The sequence below is a fragment of the Nannospalax galili genome, unplaced genomic scaffold (genome assembly GCF_000622305.1).
Source record: "Nannospalax galili isolate Female #2095 unplaced genomic scaffold, S.galili_v1.0 scaffold1255, whole genome shotgun sequence".
Classification (NCBI taxonomy): domain Eukaryota; kingdom Metazoa; phylum Chordata; class Mammalia; order Rodentia; family Spalacidae; genus Nannospalax; species Nannospalax galili.
Window position 1 is genome coordinate 2,189,520 of NW_008336359.1, and position 21,045 is coordinate 2,210,564.

General features: G+C 43.9%; 2 protein-coding genes across 2 annotated transcripts in view; one reads left to right on the plus strand and one right to left on the minus strand.

Moving 5' to 3' along the window:
- Nucleotides 1-6,829, plus strand: part of Snx30 (sorting nexin family member 30) — a 129,956-nt gene extending 123,127 nt beyond the window's left edge. The window contains exons 8-9 of the mRNA XM_008831146.3: nucleotides 578-2,573; nucleotides 2,787-6,829. Coding sequence (XP_008829368.1) covers nucleotides 578-637 — 60 coding nt within the window. The 3' untranslated portion in view covers nucleotides 638-2,573; nucleotides 2,787-6,829. The remainder of the gene's footprint in view (nucleotides 1-577; nucleotides 2,574-2,786) is intronic.
- A 7,052-nt stretch (nucleotides 6,830-13,881) lies between these two features.
- Slc46a2 (solute carrier family 46 member 2) overlaps nucleotides 13,882-21,045 on the minus strand; it is a 9,506-nt gene continuing 2,342 nt past the window's right edge. Inside the window, exons 2-4 of the mRNA XM_008831139.1 lie at nucleotides 20,702-20,785; nucleotides 19,893-20,049; nucleotides 13,882-13,939 (exon numbers count right to left, since the gene is read on the minus strand). Of these exons, the coding sequence (XP_008829361.1) occupies nucleotides 13,882-13,939; nucleotides 19,893-20,049; nucleotides 20,702-20,785 (299 nt within the window). The remainder of the gene's footprint in view (nucleotides 13,940-19,892; nucleotides 20,050-20,701; nucleotides 20,786-21,045) is intronic.

Below are 21,045 nucleotides of genomic sequence, written 5' to 3' on the forward strand. Positions count from 1 at the left end.
GTGCCATGGCACCTGTGTCCCCCAATATATACACAATAAATACATGTAAAAATTCTTAGGCTCCCTTCCTCCATTCTTTCTTTTGGGAGTTCTAGGAGTAACCCAAATAAGCGAATAGTATCTTGGCAAATAAGAGTGGGTTTTCCACCCACTCTGACTCAGACATCTGGCCCTTCTTGTTTACATCCTTGTGCAAGCCCCACCCATACTTTGAACAATGTCTTCATCCATCCTCAGAGCCTGTCCTCATCAAGAGCTCCCTGCCTGGTTTGGTTTTGCTTTGTGAAGAGAAAAGGTTTTCTTTGAGTGGGTCCATGTCCACTCACTTGGGTGTGAGCCTCAGGTACTAGCACAAATGCATGCAAGTCTCGTACAGTTACTGTTATCTTTCATAAAAATGGGGTAACACATTCCAGTCAAATACCTGTCACCTCCCCTGTTGATGATAGTATGGATAACACATACTGATACCACTAGACCAAAGTGATTGTGCAGAATTGACAAAGTAGAGCAGCATTAAGCAACTGACCTTGAACCCTGAAAGTTGATGTTGATACTATGAATGTTGTCGTTTCAGTGCCTCATGGCGTGGGAGTCAATTATTCCGCTGCTGCAAGAGAAGCAGGAGCCTAAGTAGATTTCTACTTGGAACAGAGACTCTTCAACCTACCTACACGGGGCATGGCTCCCTGAACTAGAGTGTCCCTGCGGTACAGAAAGGGTGGGAAAACAGCACAGCAACACCTCACCTTTGTGTACTTCTCCTGCCCCTTCTCCCCTCAGTTGTTTTCAATTAGTATTTATTCTTTGGTGGCATTTGTGAGGCTATAATCATCTCAGCAGAAGAAGCATACCTCCATTCTGTGAAGGAACCTTCTAAATGGAACACTACAAAGACTTGAAACTGAGGGACAGGACAACGCCCCGCTGACATTGTGCCATCACTTTGGGGACAGCCAAGTTGCCTGTTGTGGGACAGAACTCAGGTCCCACTTTTCAAGACCACGCGGAGGCATGAAGAAGGCAGCTGTGGCTTGTTGTGGAGACCTTGCGGCTCTGCGCTTGACCCCTGTGGGCATTGACCTGTTCTAGCCTAGAAGGAGGTGTGGGCAGCTCCCTAAAATGTCCTTAATTTAAGTGGCCTGTGACTGTGAGTGTGGCCTGCTGCCTGCTTGTGATGAGTGGTGTATGTTTTCTTGTTTCTGGTCCACTTGGGGCCACTTAAGTCAGCGTCTATACGCATTGTGCTTGAGTGAGCAAGCTGGCGTCCTTGTCTTTCCGTGATGCCTCAGGAAGCTGAGGGGACCACTCCCAGATCTTGTTTCTGACATCAGAATGCAATAGACAAGAAGCTTTTTTGTGTAAACTGAAAAAAGGTGCATTTTTCTCTGTGAAGGTCTTAGTGTGTTTGTTTTGCTTGTTAATTGGCATTAGACCTATTAGGAATAGCTGTTGTTTCGTAGTCAGAGTAGCTCCCCTGTGGTTGAGATTGGTGGGTTTGTACCAATCCCCAGTTCTGGTGTCTGCTTTGTGCAATTTGCCTTTACCTCACAAAAATACCCAGTTTGATACTTCCTACTGAGTCCACTGAATGCTTGGGAAACCTTGCAGTGCAAGGGCTGGTATGTCTCATTATTATGACCGTGAAAATTTGTAAACTCAATGTGAATGTTCTACTACATAAGTGCTTTAACCCTCAAAATTTTTTGGTCAAGAAGAAAAGTCCCTGCAGGGGCCTCAGAGATGAGAATAGCAGCAGCAGGCTCTTTGCTGTTTTTTGTTTGCTCTGGGTGTGTGGAAATATCCATGTGCAGCCAAAATCCTGGGGACTATTTATTGGCTGTGTTTAAGGTCTTCATTTCAAACTATTAGAAGGCTGACTTTTCAAATTGCCATGAAACCACCAGTTAAAAAGGATCCCTTCTAGCTTACTGTTCTTCCTGACAAGAAGCTACGTAGTTGTGTTCTTTCATCTGTAGCTCTTTCACAAATCTGAGCCTGAAATAAATGGTAGAAGTCTTTTGTTTGTTTTCAAGATGAAGCAGTCCAGGCACGACTCATATGCAGGCAAACCTGCAAATTTCACTCAGCCCACAGCATGCTGAAGTCACCGCATCATTCCATTCCAGGGCAGCTGCAGCTGAGACATGGTGGGGTAGCAACTGGACATCATGCAACAATTTGGGTTTTTCATCACATTTGACAAGGTTGTAGTTGATGATAATTCCTGTATCCATCAGTACTTGCCTGTACTGCTACACCCCCCATCTTTGCCATCCTAAAACCCTTTGATGTAAGGCTGGGCATAATGGTGCATGCCTTTAATCCCAGCGCTCAGGAGGCAGAGACAGATCTCTGAGTTCAAGGCCAGCCTGGTCTACATAGTTCCAGGCCAGCTGGGGCTACAGAGAGACCTTATCTCAAAAAAAAAAAAATCCTTTTGATGTGAATTTTGTTTGGTACAAGTAGAAACAACTCACTGAAGCAGAAGGGCAAGAACAGTCCGTGCTCTCCAGCTCTAGTGACTCAGGGTCTCATTCTACCTCCAACCTGTTGGGTTAGTGTGGGTGTAGGTGTCCGGAGCCAACATTAGTGAATCCAGGCCAGCTGGGGCTACAGAGAGACCTTATCTCAAAAAAAAAAAAAAATCCTTTTGATGTGAATTTTGTTTGGTACAAGTAGAAACAACTCACTGAAGCAGAAGGGCAAGAACAGTCCGTGCTCTCCAGCTCTAGTGACTCAGGGTCTCATTCTACCTCCAACCTGTTGGGTTAGTGTGGGTGTAGGTGTCCGGAGCCAACCTGAGCATGTAAGTAGAGTTGGGTGTGTATCTAGTCACCAACAGGCCTCAATTGATGTCAGAAGACATTAGGCTGGTCCAGAAGTGAATGTTCATTTTTGGAACACATGAAGCTTTGGACCAGTGCCCAGTGTAATGATGCTTGGGAAGGTGGGATTTGATGACCAGCTAAGTTGCTGAGGCCCAGAGGCATTCCTGTGTACTGGTTAGCTAGGAAATAAGGCAGCCCTTCAAAAACAGCAGCAGGCTGCTCTCTAGGAGATATAGGGAAGGAACAGTCCACACTCATTCCCTCATCACAAGAGGAAGAACACTGGCTCTGAAGGAATCTTAAGATTTTTGTCTTGCTCTATTTATTTAGTCTACAAATGAGGTCTCTGAGCTTTGAGATTCCAGAAAACTGGAAAAATACAGACTCTCTTTCCTCTGGGAATGATGTGGCAGGGCCAGGAAAACCCATGTACATTACCGACTTCCTTGGAGAAATGGCCCTTCCCGAGAAGACACTTTTGTTCCTGTCCTCAGGATGACATCTAATGAGCCGAGGAAGCTGGTTCAGGGGGAAAGAAGGGGCCATTAGGCAGTGAAGGAGACTCTCCAGCCCTCCACATTCCCATGGTCCCTTCATTCCCATGAAGCTCAGCATTCCCAGGCACTTGCCTCTTAGCTAAGCACAAAAGAGATTCCCTACAGGAAGCATAACTCAGAGACTGCAGTGCCAAAGATGCTCAGAGAGGCTTTCTCACCTCCTGGAGCCCACAGTCTCTGTCCTCAAATCGTGCACCCCTCTCATTTTCCATGAGACTCTGGCTTGAGGTTTCACTGTTCCTCTGACAGAGGGACACAGATCAGTTTGAGGCTTGAGCACATGGCAGTGAAATGGAAAGTTGGCCCTAGCAAATGCTCAGGTTTTGAGAATGAAAAGGTTCTTTCACTGACTTAGAGATCCAAGTGAAGGCAGTAAAGAGAATTCTTAGAAACTGAGGAGATTTGAGAAATGTGATATTTAAGAGAGTTGTGGTTTGTAGCAGGATTGGACACTGTTCATGTTGGGGATTTGTGAGAAGACTCTGGGCTGCTCTTCTCAAAGTAAGCAGTAGCTCCAAAGTGAGGAGGGAGTGTACTACTCAGCCCTGTGAAGGGTTGGATTTTATCCTTTCACAAGACTTAATTGCTGGTCAGTGGTTAGGGAGGCATGGTACTTCACCAAGCTGGTCCTGAACTTACCAGACATCTTTCCATAGCCACAATAACAAAACCCATGACTGGGAATGGAAATGGAATGTAAGATAAGTCTGTTTTTCCTGCCAAATTTGAGCTCCATGGAGTATGCTATAGATGTTGGATGGAACATGTTTCCCCAGTTGCCATGTAGCGTGAGGAATCTATATATTCATGCTTATTGTAGCTGCCTTTACTGAGAACTTGACCAGAAGCTCTGCTTTAGAAGTGGGCATGATGGTAGTCTCAAGTAAAGTTTCTCTCTTCTTAGGACCACAACCTAAGGAACACTCTGATTGTGTGTTTTGATCCTGTCTCATAGCATTGAAACCCTAGGTAGCTGCTTCTGTTTTGATGAGGTTATTTGGACTACGGGAGAGTCATTCTCCACTATGCTGAGCTGGTTGGGCTGACTAGAGCAAGTTCAAGAGCAACCTCAGAGGCTGGGTTGGCCTCGCTGGTTTGGTCTTGGGGTAGGCTGGAACTAGGCTCTTCTCTGGTTAGATCAAGCCATTGGCTACCCTGAAGGGTGATTCCTCCCAGAGGATCAGCTGCCTGTGGCTGGGGTAGGGCGCACTCTTCTGGACCCTATGTCTTCATATGCCTATTAATTATATAACCGAGTAACTTTGATCATCTTCATTTACAAGATGATACTGGAAATTTGGAGTTTTCATTTTCAAAAGTCCTCAAGATGGCAACAGATCTGATCCCCCTCTCACCGCTTGTTTTTCTCTACTCAGATGCTGGTGACGCTTAGCAGTATGTTTGAGGAAAATGTCTTCTCCTTGGCCAAACACCTGGTCTGTTGGAGCTGCTCTCTGTCTTGTTTTAAATTTAATGAATAATCAGGAACTTAGTTTTACACCAACACACTCTATAGGTTGCCACTGTTTCATTTTAAAGAGGTCTGGTGTGCCCATGGTTACACACAGCAGAGTGCAGGGGCTGTCTGTGTCCAGGAAGGTTGGGGTGAGGCCTCTGGTACAGCAGTGGACTGTTCTCTCTTAATCGTGTCTGTTTGAAATATGTCCTGGGTACGACTGTCCAAACCCTTTATGTGTGGCAGAAGAATATACTATCAAAGTTTTTACTACTGCAGTTTGTAAATAAGTGCTGTGAAAAGGTAACTTTTCATAAACCAATAAGTGATGTCTCATATCGATGTATTTAGCACTTGAAAACCAACAAGTACAGAATTTTTTAAAAAGTCACAGACTGTTAAAAGCCTAATTATATTTCTTAAATATTTATCAGTACCTACTAATTGCCTTAACTCTTCAACTAGTGTTTTTAAATTTTGAGTAAAAAGAGTTTTAGGTATGTAAGCAGTTATTCAGCTTAAGTTATAGAATTTTAACATATCAATCATCAGTCCTCTTAAAGTAACAAGCCAGGAGGCGAGGGCCATGTAAGTAGAGTGGCCTTTTGGGAGGAGAGACTTAAATATTGCTAGTGCCAAATGATATTTTAATAATGTAAGGAAACAAGGACCACAGTACCTTTTGTTTTCAAGCATGAAAGGTTATTTAGTGCCTTTCAGCATACTTCTGATTGTAGAGGGTACGACACTGACAAATCAAATAGGTACAAAGAACTTTCTAGGTTATGGCAGTATTAAAGGTTTACCCTGAGTCTGCAGAAAAGCCTTTTCAGAGTCTATGTGGGGCCTCAGAGCACATTTTGGATGGAAATTCTCTAAAGCTCGGAATGCCTAAAAGCAAAACCTATTCTGTCGACTCACACAATTGAGTCCATTTTAGCAAAGCTCATTCTCACTGTTAAAGCTAGTGCTGAAAGTTGCATATGTGCCTCTCCCAGAAGTACCGCCCCAGCACTGGGTGATTCTGGGATCTCCACAGTCTAGGTCAGCAGCAGCCAACACCTGTGCACACTCCTTTTGGACAGGCTGGTTCACAGCCTTAGACCAACATTCAAGTCAGCAGTGATGCTGGCGAGAAGAATGAATGACTTTTTCCTAGACTGTAAGCCAAAATGAGAATCAGAATAAGAAAGCAGTGGCTGTCAGCCAGGCCTTCATCCAAGAACAAACCAGCATCTTTTACCAGTCAGCACTGTCTACATGGACACTGCCGAGGTTCGGTCCTGTCCCACAGAATCCCTGTTCGTTGTCTGTGTGCCTGCTCCCTTCATCTCTGTGAGTTAGGAATGTGTGGCAAGATGGCCTACTGCTGAGAGACTCTCATGAAACAAACTGCCAGCAAACTTTCTAACTCATATTTTAACTGTTCAAGAAGGGATTAAAATTCTTACTTGGGGCATGTCCAAATTATGGGCTGTTTCTTACTTTTTAGAAATTGTTCTTTACGTTTAAAATTTTTGAAGAGAAAGATGCAGCCTTCTGAGGTATTGACGGGTCTTCTGTGTGTGTGCTTTCTCTCTATGCTGCAGTTAAGCCAAAACAAAAGCTGTGAAAATAAAGTGCTTGAGAGGATGTGTGTTGATATGAAAGTGATTTATTTACACATCAAAGTCTGTCTCATGAAACTACCAAATGCTAAAAAGAGTGTCACCTCTTTTTCTTTGTTATGGAATCAGAGATTATAAAAAGGAAAAAAGAGTTGTTTTGTTGTATTTTTGATGCTGGCACGAGGTTTTTGTCCACTTTTGGTTTTGTGTATCTATGTATAAAAATTCTGTTTACTGTTTACTATGAGATTAGTATTACATTTTGAGGTAAACAAAGAATTTGTATTGCTTGATAGACTATTAGCTTGTAAATTTTAAAAATTTCTTTACCTCAATTAACTTAATGGACCAATAAACCTATAAAAGATGCTTTCTTTATCCTGAGTCATGTTCTGATTTTTACCTCTTAGTAGCAAAGGAAAACGTGGGCCCCTCTCTGTTTTCTTATTTACCCTGAACAGATGATAATTTGCCTGAAAAAATTAGAATATGCAGAACAACAGGAAGGAGATGTACGTACGTGAACTATTTTTATTCATTTCTTTATAGGTCCTACCTCATTTACCCTCTCCTTTGTCTTACAAGTTAGCACTAATTTAGGGACATGAAACTACTACAGCATTGCAGTTGACTGGCAGGCTGACAGGAGGCTCAGGTGTTACACAGAGTTCTTCCTGAACCAAATAGTAGCAAAACATACAATCTGGGTCAGGGTCAGTCAGTCATGCCTAGCTTTTGTGTATGTGTATGTGTATGTGTATGTGTATGTGTATGTGTATGTGTATGTGTATATGTCAGTGTTTGTTTTACTGCTGTGATGTTTTTGAGGCATTTCCAAGAGAAGGAATGTCCATTGTTTATTAGAGTATGTTACAAAGTAGAGGCCAGAGTTCTCTGTTAAATTGCCTAATGATGGTAAGGCATTGAAAATGGATTTAATAATGGTGCTGAACTTTGCCTACCGGTAAAAAGACATTAACACTGCAGTCATAAAATGGGCGGCAAGATGGAAGGAGGAGATTTGCGGTCGAATGTCAGTCTTCTTGCTTAATAATTGTGGCTCTAGGCTAGTTATATGTCTGAACTTTGAATGTTATGATCTTTGAAGTAAAGGCAAGCTTTCCCTATAGGGCTCTTGGCAAGCCAAGTAATTAGGCATACAAACACCTGTCCGTGGACATGTGCTATGATAGCTCTAATGGGATGACTTTTCCTATTCCTTGTTTAAATATATCTAAGTTAAATACTAAGGCGTGATCTTTTGTGGTATGCTTTGCCAGTTGATTTTTTAAAAATATTTTTTATTATTATTTTATGTGTATGAGTGTATTGCCTGCATGTATGTAAGTGCACCCGAGTCATGCAGTGCCCACAGAGGTCAGAAGACAGTGTTGGATCCCCTGGAACTGGAGTTAAGATGGCTGTTAGCCACCATGTGGGTGCTGGGAATTGAACCCAAGTCCTCTGCAAGAGCAGCCAGTGCTCTTAACCACTGAGCCATCTCTCCAGTCCACCAGTTGATTTTTTTTAAAGCAGGAAAGAACTTTCTTCCTTTTAAAAAAGACATGAAGATCATCAGATGGATGCTGGAGGACTGGGGTCAGACTGAAGACCTAGAGAACTAGATAGTAGATTGTAAAAATCATGGCAAGGGCTGGTGAGATGGCTCAGTGGGTAAAGGCACTTAACACCAAACCTGACGATCTGAGTTCAGTCCCTAGGGACCCACAAGATGTAAGGAGAGAACCAACCTGCAAGTTGTCCTCTGACCTCTACATGTGTGTTGTGACACACATGCCTCCCCCCAACAAAATTAATTTTGAAACTGTTTCTAAAGCCATGGCAAGTGATAAAGGGGAGGAGGCTGGAATGAGCAGCTGGATTTAAGAGAGAATTGTGGAAAAGAGGAATAGGTCAGTGGTGATTTTATTAAATCAGTCGGGAGAGAGAAAAGATGCAGTGAAGTTAAATGGTGAGTGGGCAAAGAGTATTGTGATTTGGATTATCTTTGGAGAGATGCAGGTGTTGACTTGGATGTTGGAAAGAATTTTTGGGGTCTGTGGGAATAGACCAGCTTATTGGAGAATCAATGACGGGGCCTTTGAGACCTTAAGAGTTAAGGAGTCGCTGGGCGTGGTGGCTCACGCCTTTAATCCCAGCATTCAGGAGGCAGAGGCAAATGGATCTCTGTGAGTTCAAGGCCAGCCTGGTCTACATAGTGAGTTCCAGGTCAGCTGGGGCTACAGGGAGGAGACCCTGTCTCAAAAAGACCAAAAAAAAAAAAAAAAAAAGGAGTGAAGAAGGGCAGAGGAGGAAGAGGATGCAGGGCAGGTCCTTAAGGTTGGGAGGAGGAGGAGGAATAGGTGAAGAACAGGCTAGTGGTGGTTCATAAACTCAAGAGTTTACAAAGTCATTCTTGAGGCAGGTTTGGGGTGAGATCCCACACTGCATCTCCAACAGATTCCCTGGGGATGCTGATTCTCTGTTGGCCCAAGAACCACCATGTTAGAGCATCTGATATTAGAAGTGTGACCTGGGAACAGCTGAAAGAGTTTGAAGCTGGAACTCTGATGATGGGTGGGCTTGGTAAAGAGTCAGAACTGTACTGGAGCTTTCAGAGCCCCACTCAGGTTAAAAGCCAGAAGCTTGCCAGACAGGAGAAACCTTCCTTTGAGTTGTTGGTCAGGGTAGCCCAAGAGAACCCCAAAGTAACACAGGCTTTTACCACAGCCCTTGATTGCTTCCCAGAACTTGAAAGTAAGACTGTTGCTGAAGGCAGGATATACTTTGGGCACAGGACTTTGAGCGGTGTATCTGGAACTGCCTTGGAAGCCTCCTCCCTGAAGAGTAGCTCTCATAGTTTTGGAGGACACTATGTAAGCTGCTAAAGGAGAAAATCAATCAGTGATCCAACCCCAGGTGTAAAGCCTAATAACCACAATAACGACCAGCACAGCAAACTCTCTGTTGGTACAGTAGTGGCACTTTTATCTTGGGGGCTAGTCAACATCTAATTGAACTTAAATTGCCTCAATGGGAGGGAACTCATATATGGTACTGTAACCATAGGCTGGAGAGATCATAGATCCTAGAGAAAACCCTACCTCTGTCACCAAATGCAATTTCTTACTATATGCTAAATATATACCCTTATATTTAGAGACAAGTACGCCTGTCACCACTCATCAAAGAAGCTTCTTTTTCCAATAGATGGGGACTGTTACAGAGTTCCACAACTGGTCAAATGCAGAGAATAAGTGTCTGTGAGATGCCCAGCCTTATGTGACACAGCTACAATGGAATGTCTACACATAAGGCTCATGGACCATAGTGGAACAAGGGGTAGAAAGAATAGTAATGCATCTCTCAGTTCCCACCAGTGAAGCTTCCTTATGCAATAGAGAGCGATTAAACACAGAAAGCCATAACTGGCCAAAATGTAGAGAATAAGAGACTTCAGAGTGTGTGTCCCTGGATAGGACTCCTGTATCAAACCTCTGCCACTCAGGGCTCAGAAACCATTGAGGAAGAGGAGAGGAAAGACCATTAAGAGCCAGGGGGGTAATGAATGACCACAAGGAAACAGTTTTTCAGGTCACTGGAAACCTGCTCATATGAATTTACAGCAATGATGACAGCATACACAAGACCCATGCAAACTCAAACCAGACAAAAATTCAGCATAGAACTGGGGAAATGGGTAAGAATCTCCAACCTCAGCTGAGGGACTATTGGCAGCTGATCACTGCTGGGTGAGGGAAAGTTGGTCTTCTTTAAGGGAGAGACTGGATAGGCTGACTAGGCTTCAGTGAATGAACTCAAACCAAGGGACATCTGGGGACAAAACCTTGACTCAATAGGTTTTAACATATATAACAGAATGCATGAAATCCAGTGTGGGGGGCTTATGGGGGATGTGGATGGGGGAGGGGGTCTAAATATGATTAAGATGTATGAACTGCACAAAAAATCAATAAAAATGTATATTGAAAATAACCCACGTGCTTGCCAGATGTGGTGGCTCACACCTATAATCCTAGCAGGTGTAATCCTGAGGCAGGAGGCTTACTACAAGATGGAAGACACCTTGGGCTATGTAGTTCCAGGTTAGTCTTGGCTACTTTGTATGAGCTTATGGCAGGTTGAATGTGGACAGATGCAGAAATGTCTCCAGCTGTTAAGATCAGGTTCTTAGCTCAGGCTCAGAAGACCATCCATTTCATTCTGCTTGGGGAACTAACTGGTCAAGGAGCTGGCTAGAAGGCAAGGAGTCAAGAGGATTGTGCACCCTGGTGAATTTGGAGAAGTTAAGCCTGGCCCAGAGTTTATCTTTCCTGTCACACCAGCCCTACTTATATTGTCTCTCTCATGGCCTCTATCTCCTTTTCTGTTGCTTAGACCCAAATTTGATGGACTCTTGCTTCCATCTGCCTCACCCTGTACAGTCCATCACCAAATCTTTGCTGATCCTCTAGCTCCCAAGTATTTTTCCACATTCATCTATTTTTCTAACTGCTCATAGCTGCTTTCTGTGTGTGTGTGCATGTATACATGTATATATGTGTATGTGTGTATAGGGGTGCACATGTGTGTGTGTTGCATAGAGGCTCAAAGATGAAGTATTAGTTACTTTTCTGTTGCTGTGATAAGACACCATGACCAAGGCAACTTATAGAAGGAAGAGTTTATTTGGCTTACAATTCCAGAGAGATTAGAGTTCATGATGGCAGGGGAGGCATGGCGCAGAGGTGGCTGGAGCTAAGCAATTGCATCTTCAAGCAGGTACAGGATGCAGAAAGTGACTGGAAATCTGGCAAGGCTTAAGAAATCTCAAAGCTCTTGCCCCCAGTGACATGTTTTCTCCAGCTTGACCACACCTTCAAAGCCCTCCCAAAACATCACCACCAACTGGAGACAAAATGTCCAAGTACTTGGAGCCTATGGGGGACATTCACATTCAAACCATCACATCAGGTGTCTTCTTCAATTGTTTCCCACTTAATTTTTTGAGGAAGCGTCATTCAGTTGAACCCAGAGTACAATGGCTGGCTAATCTCACGAGCCACCCTACTTCAGGGATCCTGTCTCTGAGTACTGGGATTACAAGTAGCCACTACACCTGCCCAGATTTTCATATGAGTTCTAGGGATCCAAACTCTGGTCCTCACACTTGTGTGGCAAGCACTTTATCCAGTGAGCCATCTCCCTACCCAGCTCATAGCTTCTTAATCTGTCAATTCACCACCATCCTTCACCCACAGCATCTCTTAGGTTGCCTTCTTTTCTCCACATCATGCTTCTGGAGTGCTATAACAAGCAAACATAGACACTACATTCCTGCTCAAATCCTTTCACCAGCTACCCTGTTACTCTCTCAGGAACCATTTGTGTTCCTTTGCTCTTTCATGCTGCTCCTCCTCACTGAACCATCTTATCTCTATACCATTATCCTGGATACTGTCCTCTCCCTCCTGGGCTCCCTTCACATGAATTCTGTGTCTTGGGAAATGTTCCCATTCAGGTGGACTCTCCAGTGTATTGTTCCTTCTGCCTGGACTGTCCTCCAACATCCAATCTTGGTATCTCCTCATCCGGTCATATCATATATGCCACTTCTGGGGAACTTTCTGTTTTCCCAACTCTGGGTTATATGCTCCTTTATGGTAGCTCTTACTATAGGAAGCATGTCTGCTCTTCCTGAGCTCCACCTGTGACACATATGGTATATTAGTACAGGAATCTGCAGGCTCTGCACTCCCTGTTTCTATACCTGGGGTCTCCAGGACCATAGTAGATATAAGCTTTTGATCATTTCCTACAAGATTAGATACAAACTCTGCCCAAATGCCCTGACATTTGAAAACCTTCCATGCCTGTAGTTACAGGGACATCTAACCTGATTTTATTAGGTGAATCTTCTTGTAAGTAAAACAGTTAAAAGAAGTAACTCAAAATAAGTTGGCTCTTTTTTTTTTTTTCTTTTTTTCTTTTTTGAGACAGTAGCTCCAGCTGGCCTGGAACTCACTATGTAGACCAGGCTGGTCTTGAACTCACAGAGATCCACCTGCCTCTGCCTCTTGAGTACTGGGATTAAAGATGAGCACCACCATGCCTGGCATAAGTTGGCTCTTAACATCTGTCCATTCACACCATCCACTTGGGGAAGGGTTAATCAAAAGTATTCAATTGAATGTTTTATTAAGGAAGTCTTTTTATACGTGCTGGGATTATGTTGTTGTTATTGTTGGTTTTGTTGTTTTGTTTGAGGCAGGATCTCATGTATCCCAAGATGGCCTTAGACTGGCTATGTAGCTGAGGATGGCTTTGAACTTCTGATCCTTCTGCCTCTACCTCCCAAGTGCTGGGATTACAGGTATGCACCATCATGCCTGGTTTATGTGATGCTGAAGATCAAATTGGGGCTTCATGTATGCCAGGCAAGCATTCTGGCAACTGAGTTACATCCCTGACACCCCCCACCCCCTACCTTGAGACAGGGTCTCCCTGTAGCCCCAGCTGGCCTGAAACTCACAATGTAGACCAAACTGACCTCACAGAGGTCCACCTGCCTCTGCCTCCTGAGTGCTGGGACTAAAGGCATGTGCCACCAACTTCCTAAAAGCAACAATGACAACGACACTGCACTCTGTTGCTGTTTTGAGCATTTACAGCTATGGAGGACTCACCAAAGAAAACTTACTTTTCAAGATCTTTTTTAAAATTTTTAATTTTTTGATTAATTTTATTTTATGTATATGAGTGTTTTGCCTGCATGTAAGTGCACCATGTGTGTACAGTGCCTTCAGAGACCAGGGGAGGGCATCAGATCCCCTAGAACTGGGGTTACGGATCATTGTTAGACACCATGTAGGTGCTGGGAACTGAACTCAGGTCCTCTGCAAGAGCAGCCAGAGCTCTTAACCCCTGAGCCATCTTTCTAGTACCCTCAAGATCTTATTTTAAATATTGTTCATATAAAACAGTTGTTACTTTTTACAAAATGTCCATTTCACATTAATTCCCCTTGGGCTGGTGAAATGCAGGTCTAAGTTGGACTTACAGTCTAGCACTTATGTGATTTGTGGTTTGTTATCACTGTATTAGAGTCTTAAGACAGTCCTAGAAGAAAGGGACTGGCTGACAGAGTGGAACCTGTACCCCTCCAGAACCTTGGGTACCTATGCTAGCAGTCAACACCCACAGACCCTGTCTGGCAGAGGCATCTGAAAGCTAAAAGAAAATTCTTAAATCACCTGGATAGTGCTTTTCCCCAACCCACCCAATGGCCATAGCAGGTCATTTGGAGGCTGGAACTTGGGTTTCATGGGCAGTGGGTCACTTTGGTCACCAGTTCCCTGATCCCTTCTTTGGTCTTCAAGAGAACCCGGTCACCACTGGTGTTTTCAGCTCCTGAACATCCATCAACTCCTTCATTTCTCTGCCCCGTCTTCATGTTGTGAACATGGGACCTGTTTGTAGGCCACAATGCTGTGAGGATTTGCAACAGAGAGTTATAAGAGGATAGCTGGAATGTGGCAAAGGGTTTGTAGCTTTTCCTCCTTATCTACATCAAGGTCATCTCTTTGTCACTGATGGAGAGAAGGTTATCTCCATTATGGCATCAGAGATGCTAGTGTGAAGGCTATCTCTAGAGGATTTTTCTCCAGATTCTTTCTAGTCTGGTACTAACGAACTTTTCCCTGTTTCCCATAACAGCGCCAGCTTTCTCCTTCATTTTCCTAGCACCTCTTTGCATCTCAGTCCTGCCTGGTGATGAATTCCCATGAGTATCTTGATATAAAGCTATCAGCTAGCTCACATAGCTTTTGAGAGCACTATACAAGCTGATAAGGAAGAGTATCAATTGATGGTCCAACACCAGCTTCCAGACCTAAAAACCACATCAATGACCAGCATAGCAAATGACATTGGTGCAGTAGTGGCACTTTTATCTTGCAGGTAATCAGCAGCTATCTAAATGGACTCAAAACCTATTCAATGGGAGGAAACTCAAATTTAGCCAAATACACATAGCTAGAGAGATCATAGATCTTAGAGAAAACCCCAAGGCTTTCACATCCCTAGACAAATGTGATTTCTTACTATGTGCAAAATACAGATCCCTAAATTTACAGATGAGTATCCCAGTCACCACCCATCAAAGAAGCTTCTTTTTCAACAGACAGAGATTATTACAGAGTTCCAGAACTGGTCACACACAGATTGTCTGTGAATTGCCCAAGCCTAAGTGGCACATCTAGGATGCAACCTCTACACCTAAGCTTACAGAACATGGACACTGGCTGTCTTTATTGCCCCCATCTTACTTTTTAAGATGAGAGTGTCGTGCTGAGTCTGGAGCCCATCAGTTCAGGTAGACTGGCTGGCCAGTGACTCTGAGGTGTTTATGCCCCTCCCAGTGCTGGGGTTACAGATGTGTGCTGCTGCACCTGGCTTTTACATGGGTGCTGGGGATTTGAACTCAAATCTTTATGCTTGAGTAGCACACATTTTACTGACTAAGCAATCTTCACAGCCCCAATTTTTATTCCTTTTTTTTTTTTTTTTTTTTTTTGAGACAGGTCTCATGTAGCCCTGGAGCTTCTGATCCTCCTGCTTTTACTTTCTGAGTGCTGGAATTATAAGGGTACATCACCATTCCTAGTTTTTGAGGTGATGGAGATGTATTCAGGCTTCATGAATACTAGGCAAGCACTCTACCAACCGAGCTACATCCCGAGCCCAAGGTGCCACACTTTTTATTTTGACAGAGCATTCATTCATTAAATGTGTCTCAAGTAATTCTTAGGTACTAGGCTCTCTTCTGGACACAGAGGAAATGTGGAGAGTCACACAGCTGTGATCTCCATCCTCAGCAACCTACAGTCTGGTAGGAAGCATAGCAAATGGATAAACACTGCTGATCATTAACTATTTGCTATTAAGGAAAAATACAGGAGCATATAATAGAAAGACTTCATTTAGACTAAGTGGGAAGGGAAGAGTCTTTGTTTTCTCATCTACAAAGTAGGGACTCAGCGGTTAAGAGCACTGACTGCTCTTGCAGAGGACCCGGGTTCAAGTCCCAGCACCCACATGGCAGCTACAAACCGTCCTTAACTCCAGTTCCAGGGGACTCCGAAGCCCTCTTCTGACCTCCGTGGCATTGCACAACACAGGTGCACTCACATACATGCAGGCAATACACTCATACACATAAAATAAAAATAATAAAATATTTAAAGTATTTGCTATTGCACAAGACCCATGCAAATTTAAGCAGACAAAAACCCAGCACAGAACTGTGGAAATGAACAGTAGGCCCCAGTCTTAGCTGAAGAATTATTGGCAGCTGATTACTGCTGGGTGAGGAAGAGCTGATCTTCTTAAAGGGAGGGACTCTAGATAGGCTGGATGAACTTACACTGAGAGTCATCTGGGGACACTAACTTTACATGACATAAATGACAGAATGTATGAACCCCATGGAAGGGTGCCAAAGGTGAAGGGAATGTAAAGATGATTTTCTGTATGAAATACACAAAAATTAAATAAAAATTTAAAAAAACAATAAAGTTTTTGCTATTACCATTTTTAGAAAGTAAGTATGGGGGACCTGGAGAGATGGTTTAAATGTTAAGAGCACATACTGCTCTTGCAGAGGACTTCAGTTCCCAGCACCCACATCAGGTGGTTCTCAACCACCTGAGACTCCAGCTTCAGGGGATCTGAGGCTTCTGGCCATCTTGTACACTGGCACACGTAGTGCATACCTACCCACAGACACACACATACACTTAATTTAAAATAATTAAATGTTTTTTAAAAAGACCGCCTGGGACAGGTATGAATGCATGTAAGTTTGTAGGCTGGAGAAGATGAAGTCATTCTCTTCCGGAGGCTTCTAATTTCTCAATGCCATACAAAGTATTTGCTGAGTACTTGTGTATCCAAGGGGTATGGAAGATCGTGAAGGCGGAAGAACCTCACAGTGACTTCCTTAGCAGTTCCCTACTGTGTTTAAGAAGAGCAGGCTGGGGGAAGGCAGGTTCTCACTGTGGCATGAAAATGGCTCACTTTGGTTCAGGGAAAGGGCAGGGCCATCTCGCTACCCTGTTACAAGTAGGCTGTTGGAAGCTCTGGCCTAGGGACCTCTCCTGGCATCAAAGAATGGGGAGAAGACAGTCACTGGTCCAGCCGTCTGTCTTCCGTATCCTCTGTTCTGACGTGACTTCCTGGGTTTTTCTATCATTGTAATGTAGCTTTTCCTTCTGTGGTTAAAGAACTCTACTGCTCTTTCCTATTGCTTTTACTAAATGACTGATGGTACAACCTGGCCTCCTCTAGCCAGAAGAGGCTCTCAGGTTCTCACTGAGTGACTTCAGGGAAGGAAAGGTGATGGGAATCGGGCTGCCATACCATACGTTTTCGGTTCTCGCTGCCCATTCGCATGGAGAGCTTTTATAAATTCCTATCCCACGCTATGCCTCAGATCAATGGAGTCTTAGTCTGTGGGGTTGGGATCTGAGAGGAGTTGTTTTGAAATCTTTCCTGGTTATCCAGTGCACAGAGAATCTGGCTTTGTTTGCACATGTATCTCTCTACTGCTAAAGGATGATGGGGGAAGCACTTGGCAGTTACTCGGGTACCTAATCCAACATGAGCATCCAGTTAGCTGCTCATTTTAATGTTTCCAGAGCCCCTCTCTGCTTCTGGGACATAATATCATGACGTTAAGATCTGGTGAAAGGGGGTGGAGCAATGGCTCAGCAGTTAAGAGCACTGACTTCTCTTGCAGAGGACCTCTGTTCAGTTCCCAGTACACACGTGGAAGCCAACAACCATCCACAACTTCAGTTTTAGGGGCTCTAACACCCTATTCTAGACTATGTAGGCATTGCACACATGTGGTACACTTATATACATACAGGAAAAACACTCATACACATAAAATAAAATCAATCACTCAAAAAAGAAAAAAAGATTGGGTTTGAGAGATGGCTCAGTGGTTAAGATCACTGGCTCTTCTTGCAGAGGACCTGGCTTCAATTCCAGTCACCCACATGGCAGCTAACAACCATCTGTAACTCCAATTCCAGGGGATCCAAGATGCCCTGGTCTGACCTCCATGGGCATTGTGAGACACAGGTGCACTTACATACATGCAGGCAATATACTCATACACATAAATAAAAATAATAATAAAAAGATTGATGGGTCATCAGGGCACTTGCCACCAACTCTGGTGACCCAAATTTGATACCTGATAGACCCTGTAAGTTGTCATCTGACTTCCATACATATGTATACACACACACACACACACACACACAGATAAATAAATGTAAAAAATTGTTTAAAAATATCTGTTGTAGAAACAAATGGCGGAGTCCAGGTACATAAAATGAGATGTTTAGAGCATCACACCTGCTTCATGTACCCTCAAATCTCTTAACAAAGGCAAGCCATCCTACTACGCACAACCCAGACCAAACTGTAAAAGGCAGCCATCATTGTTTTCATTGGTCTGTTTATGACTTTAGGCCTACATTGACTAGTTACACTTGTCCTCCCCCCTTTTTTTGGTGTTCGTTTAGGTTAGAGAAACTGTTTTAACCATCAGTGAAAAAACAGGACTTGGTAAAACTACTAATTCATAACTCAATTGGCCAGAGAGCTGGGAGGCCCGGGAAATCTGCATTACATGCTAGCCTTCGCCAGGTCAGTCCAACCCATTCAGCCAGGATTCAGCAGAAGGGCCTAAAGGCTGGAAAGTCCTGTGCACCTTAGGAAACGAGACTTGGTCGTGATCCTCTGCTTGTCTGAATGCCACAGCTATTTAATCTTGTACCTCATTTTCCTCAACTAACAAAGAAAACAAATAGCCTTCATGACTGATGGCTCCTGTCCCAGGAGGTTCAGGAAGACCTATATTATGTGAGGATTCCAAAAAGGGCTTCATCGCTTTTCATCGCTATCCCCTTTTAATCTGCCTTCAATTATTTTCTACTCCACTGCCAGAAATCCTGCCATTACTGATTCTGCCTGGTTGTCAAACTGCTTCCTTTAAGAACACAACAAATCCCTTGTGCCTTGTTCTAATGTAGCCTGTGGATATCCTGAAAGATATATTTCTCTTAAGCTAGAAGCACTGGTACATGAGAGAGCCTCACTTCAGGGGAAGGGGTAAAGGACACGTGGCTAATGAACACTAGTCCAAATTGAATTTACTGTAAGAATTACAATACATAACTGGATTTCAAAGACGGGATTTTTTTTAAAGCAAAATTTCTCATTGCCTAATTGTATAAGTTGATTACATGCTGTGATATTTTGGATTCCAGTTATGTTATTACAGTTATTTTCACCTGTCACTTCACCCTCTTTTTTTTTTCTCTTCAGACAGGGTCTCATGCAGTCTGTACCATGTATTTCCCAAACCCACTATATAGCTCAGGATGAACCTTGAACTTCTGATCCTCATGCCTCTACCTCCTGAGTGCTGGGATTAGAGACATGCACCATCATGTACAATTTATGTAGTAGGAGGGATGGAAGCCAAGTTTCATATGTGCTAGGCAAGCATTCTACCAACTGAACTGCACTGTCGGCTCACCTTTTTGTGATTTTAAAATGTGACTCCTGCCAAGTACAGGGGTGCACATTTGCAATCCCAGCACATGGGAGGCTGAGGTAAGAGGATGCCAAGTTTGAAGCCAGCCTGGGCTTCACAGTGAGATGATCTCTCAAACAACAAACAAAACATGCATGCACACACACACACACACACACACACACACACACACACACACACCACGCCTTTGTGATTCACACTTGTATTTCTATTAAAGACAGAACTATTCCATGCTTTCTTTCTGTTCTGTGATGATCTTGGCTGGTGCCTCACTATGGATCAGTGTGCCTCTCCTTTACTGCTGGGTCTTCCTCCTGCCTGTGATTACCTGGATCTTCCAGCTCTTGTTTCACAAAAGAGACGATCTCCCCACAGAAGGACTTGACCAAGGCCTGTTGAAAGGCTCACCCAGTACAGTGGTCACCTAGCCCCTTTAGGGCACAGAGACGAAAGAGTACTCAGAAGGGACTTGCAGAGGGACTCTTTCCTAAAGGGAGTCAAACCAAAGAGGTTTGAATGGCACAAGGAGTTTCTAACCTGGCCTCTAACTATAAGGAACTATATATAAAAAGTGCATATAAATAAATCATCATTGTAAAACTGCCAGAAAGGAGCCAGACTCTTGGGCCTGTCTGTTCATAACTGTGATTTGGGGGAATCCCCAGATTGCCAGCTTATCAATTTGAAAAAACAGGACAACTATGTGAAAGAGCTTACTCATAAATACTAATAATAAATAATCCTGAGATTGATTTGACCTAACCACTGGAGCCCCAACCCACACAGCAGACTCTGCTTCCGTCTTACCCAATCGGGACAATGGCCAGGAAGGAAAGGAAGGAGGACAGGGCAAAGCAGGTGCCAATGAACTTGTCCATGGTGAGCTGATAGATCCTGTTATACATGGTGGATGTCACTACCCCGGTCAGAGCTAAGGCCAGCTGCAGTATGACGAACACCTTTCCTGTGGAAGGGACAAGACTTACCAAATATGTGCTATTGTCTCTTCTCTGTATCCCCCCACCGAGTCTCTGGGGGAGCTCCAGGAGACCCCTCGCTCTTCTGAAGATGGCTTTTTAGTCTCACAGACCAAGTTGATGAAAATCCTGCCTCCGTCTGGTTGTATCTTCTTGAAGCATCTTTCTTTGAATCTGATTTGCAGTGGTTGACTTTCTTTCTCCCACCCTCTTGTCTTCACTCCTTTTGTGATGCTTCTGGAACTCTGTGTGTGTGTGTGTGTGTGTGTGTGTGTGCGCGTGCGCATGTGGAGGCCAGAGGCTGACACTGGGGATCAACATCAGGAACCTTCCTCAGTCTCTCTCCACCTTATTTTTTGGGACAGTCTCCTACTGAACCTGGAGCTCACTGACTGACTGGCCAAGAATTCCCTCTCTGCCTCTTCAGCTCTGGGATTAAGGCATGTACTGCCACACCCAGCATTTTATGTGAGTGCTCAAGATCCAAACTCAGGAGCTCAGGTTTGCATGGCAAGCACTTTATCAACTGAGCCATCTCCCTAGCCCCACTTCTGGAACTTCTGAGTGTCTTCGGAAAGTCTTTGCCTCATAGCTGAGACAGCCTGGACAGAACATCCCAAAGAGATCCCTCTCACTCACCATAGGAAGAGTCCTTTATGAGTTTGGACATGGCTGATCGGATGGTTGTGATGGGGATGAGTGCAAACAGCATCATGGCTCGAGCTATAAAAGATCACACAGGAGCACTTTTCATTGGAGTCCAGGAGAAAACCAAAACAAAGCAAAAGCTTCTTTTTTAGCCCCTTTCCCTACAACCCTGTGACCTTGACCTGGAATATTTAAAATTCCAATAGACATAAGCCCTTCAGGGAGCAGACTCTGACTGTGAGCTCAGCACTTCAGAAATGTTTTCCATAGTACACTGCCATCCCTTCCTAAAGCATTGTTGATTAGGAGAGGGAAGAAAACGAAGAATAGAGGAG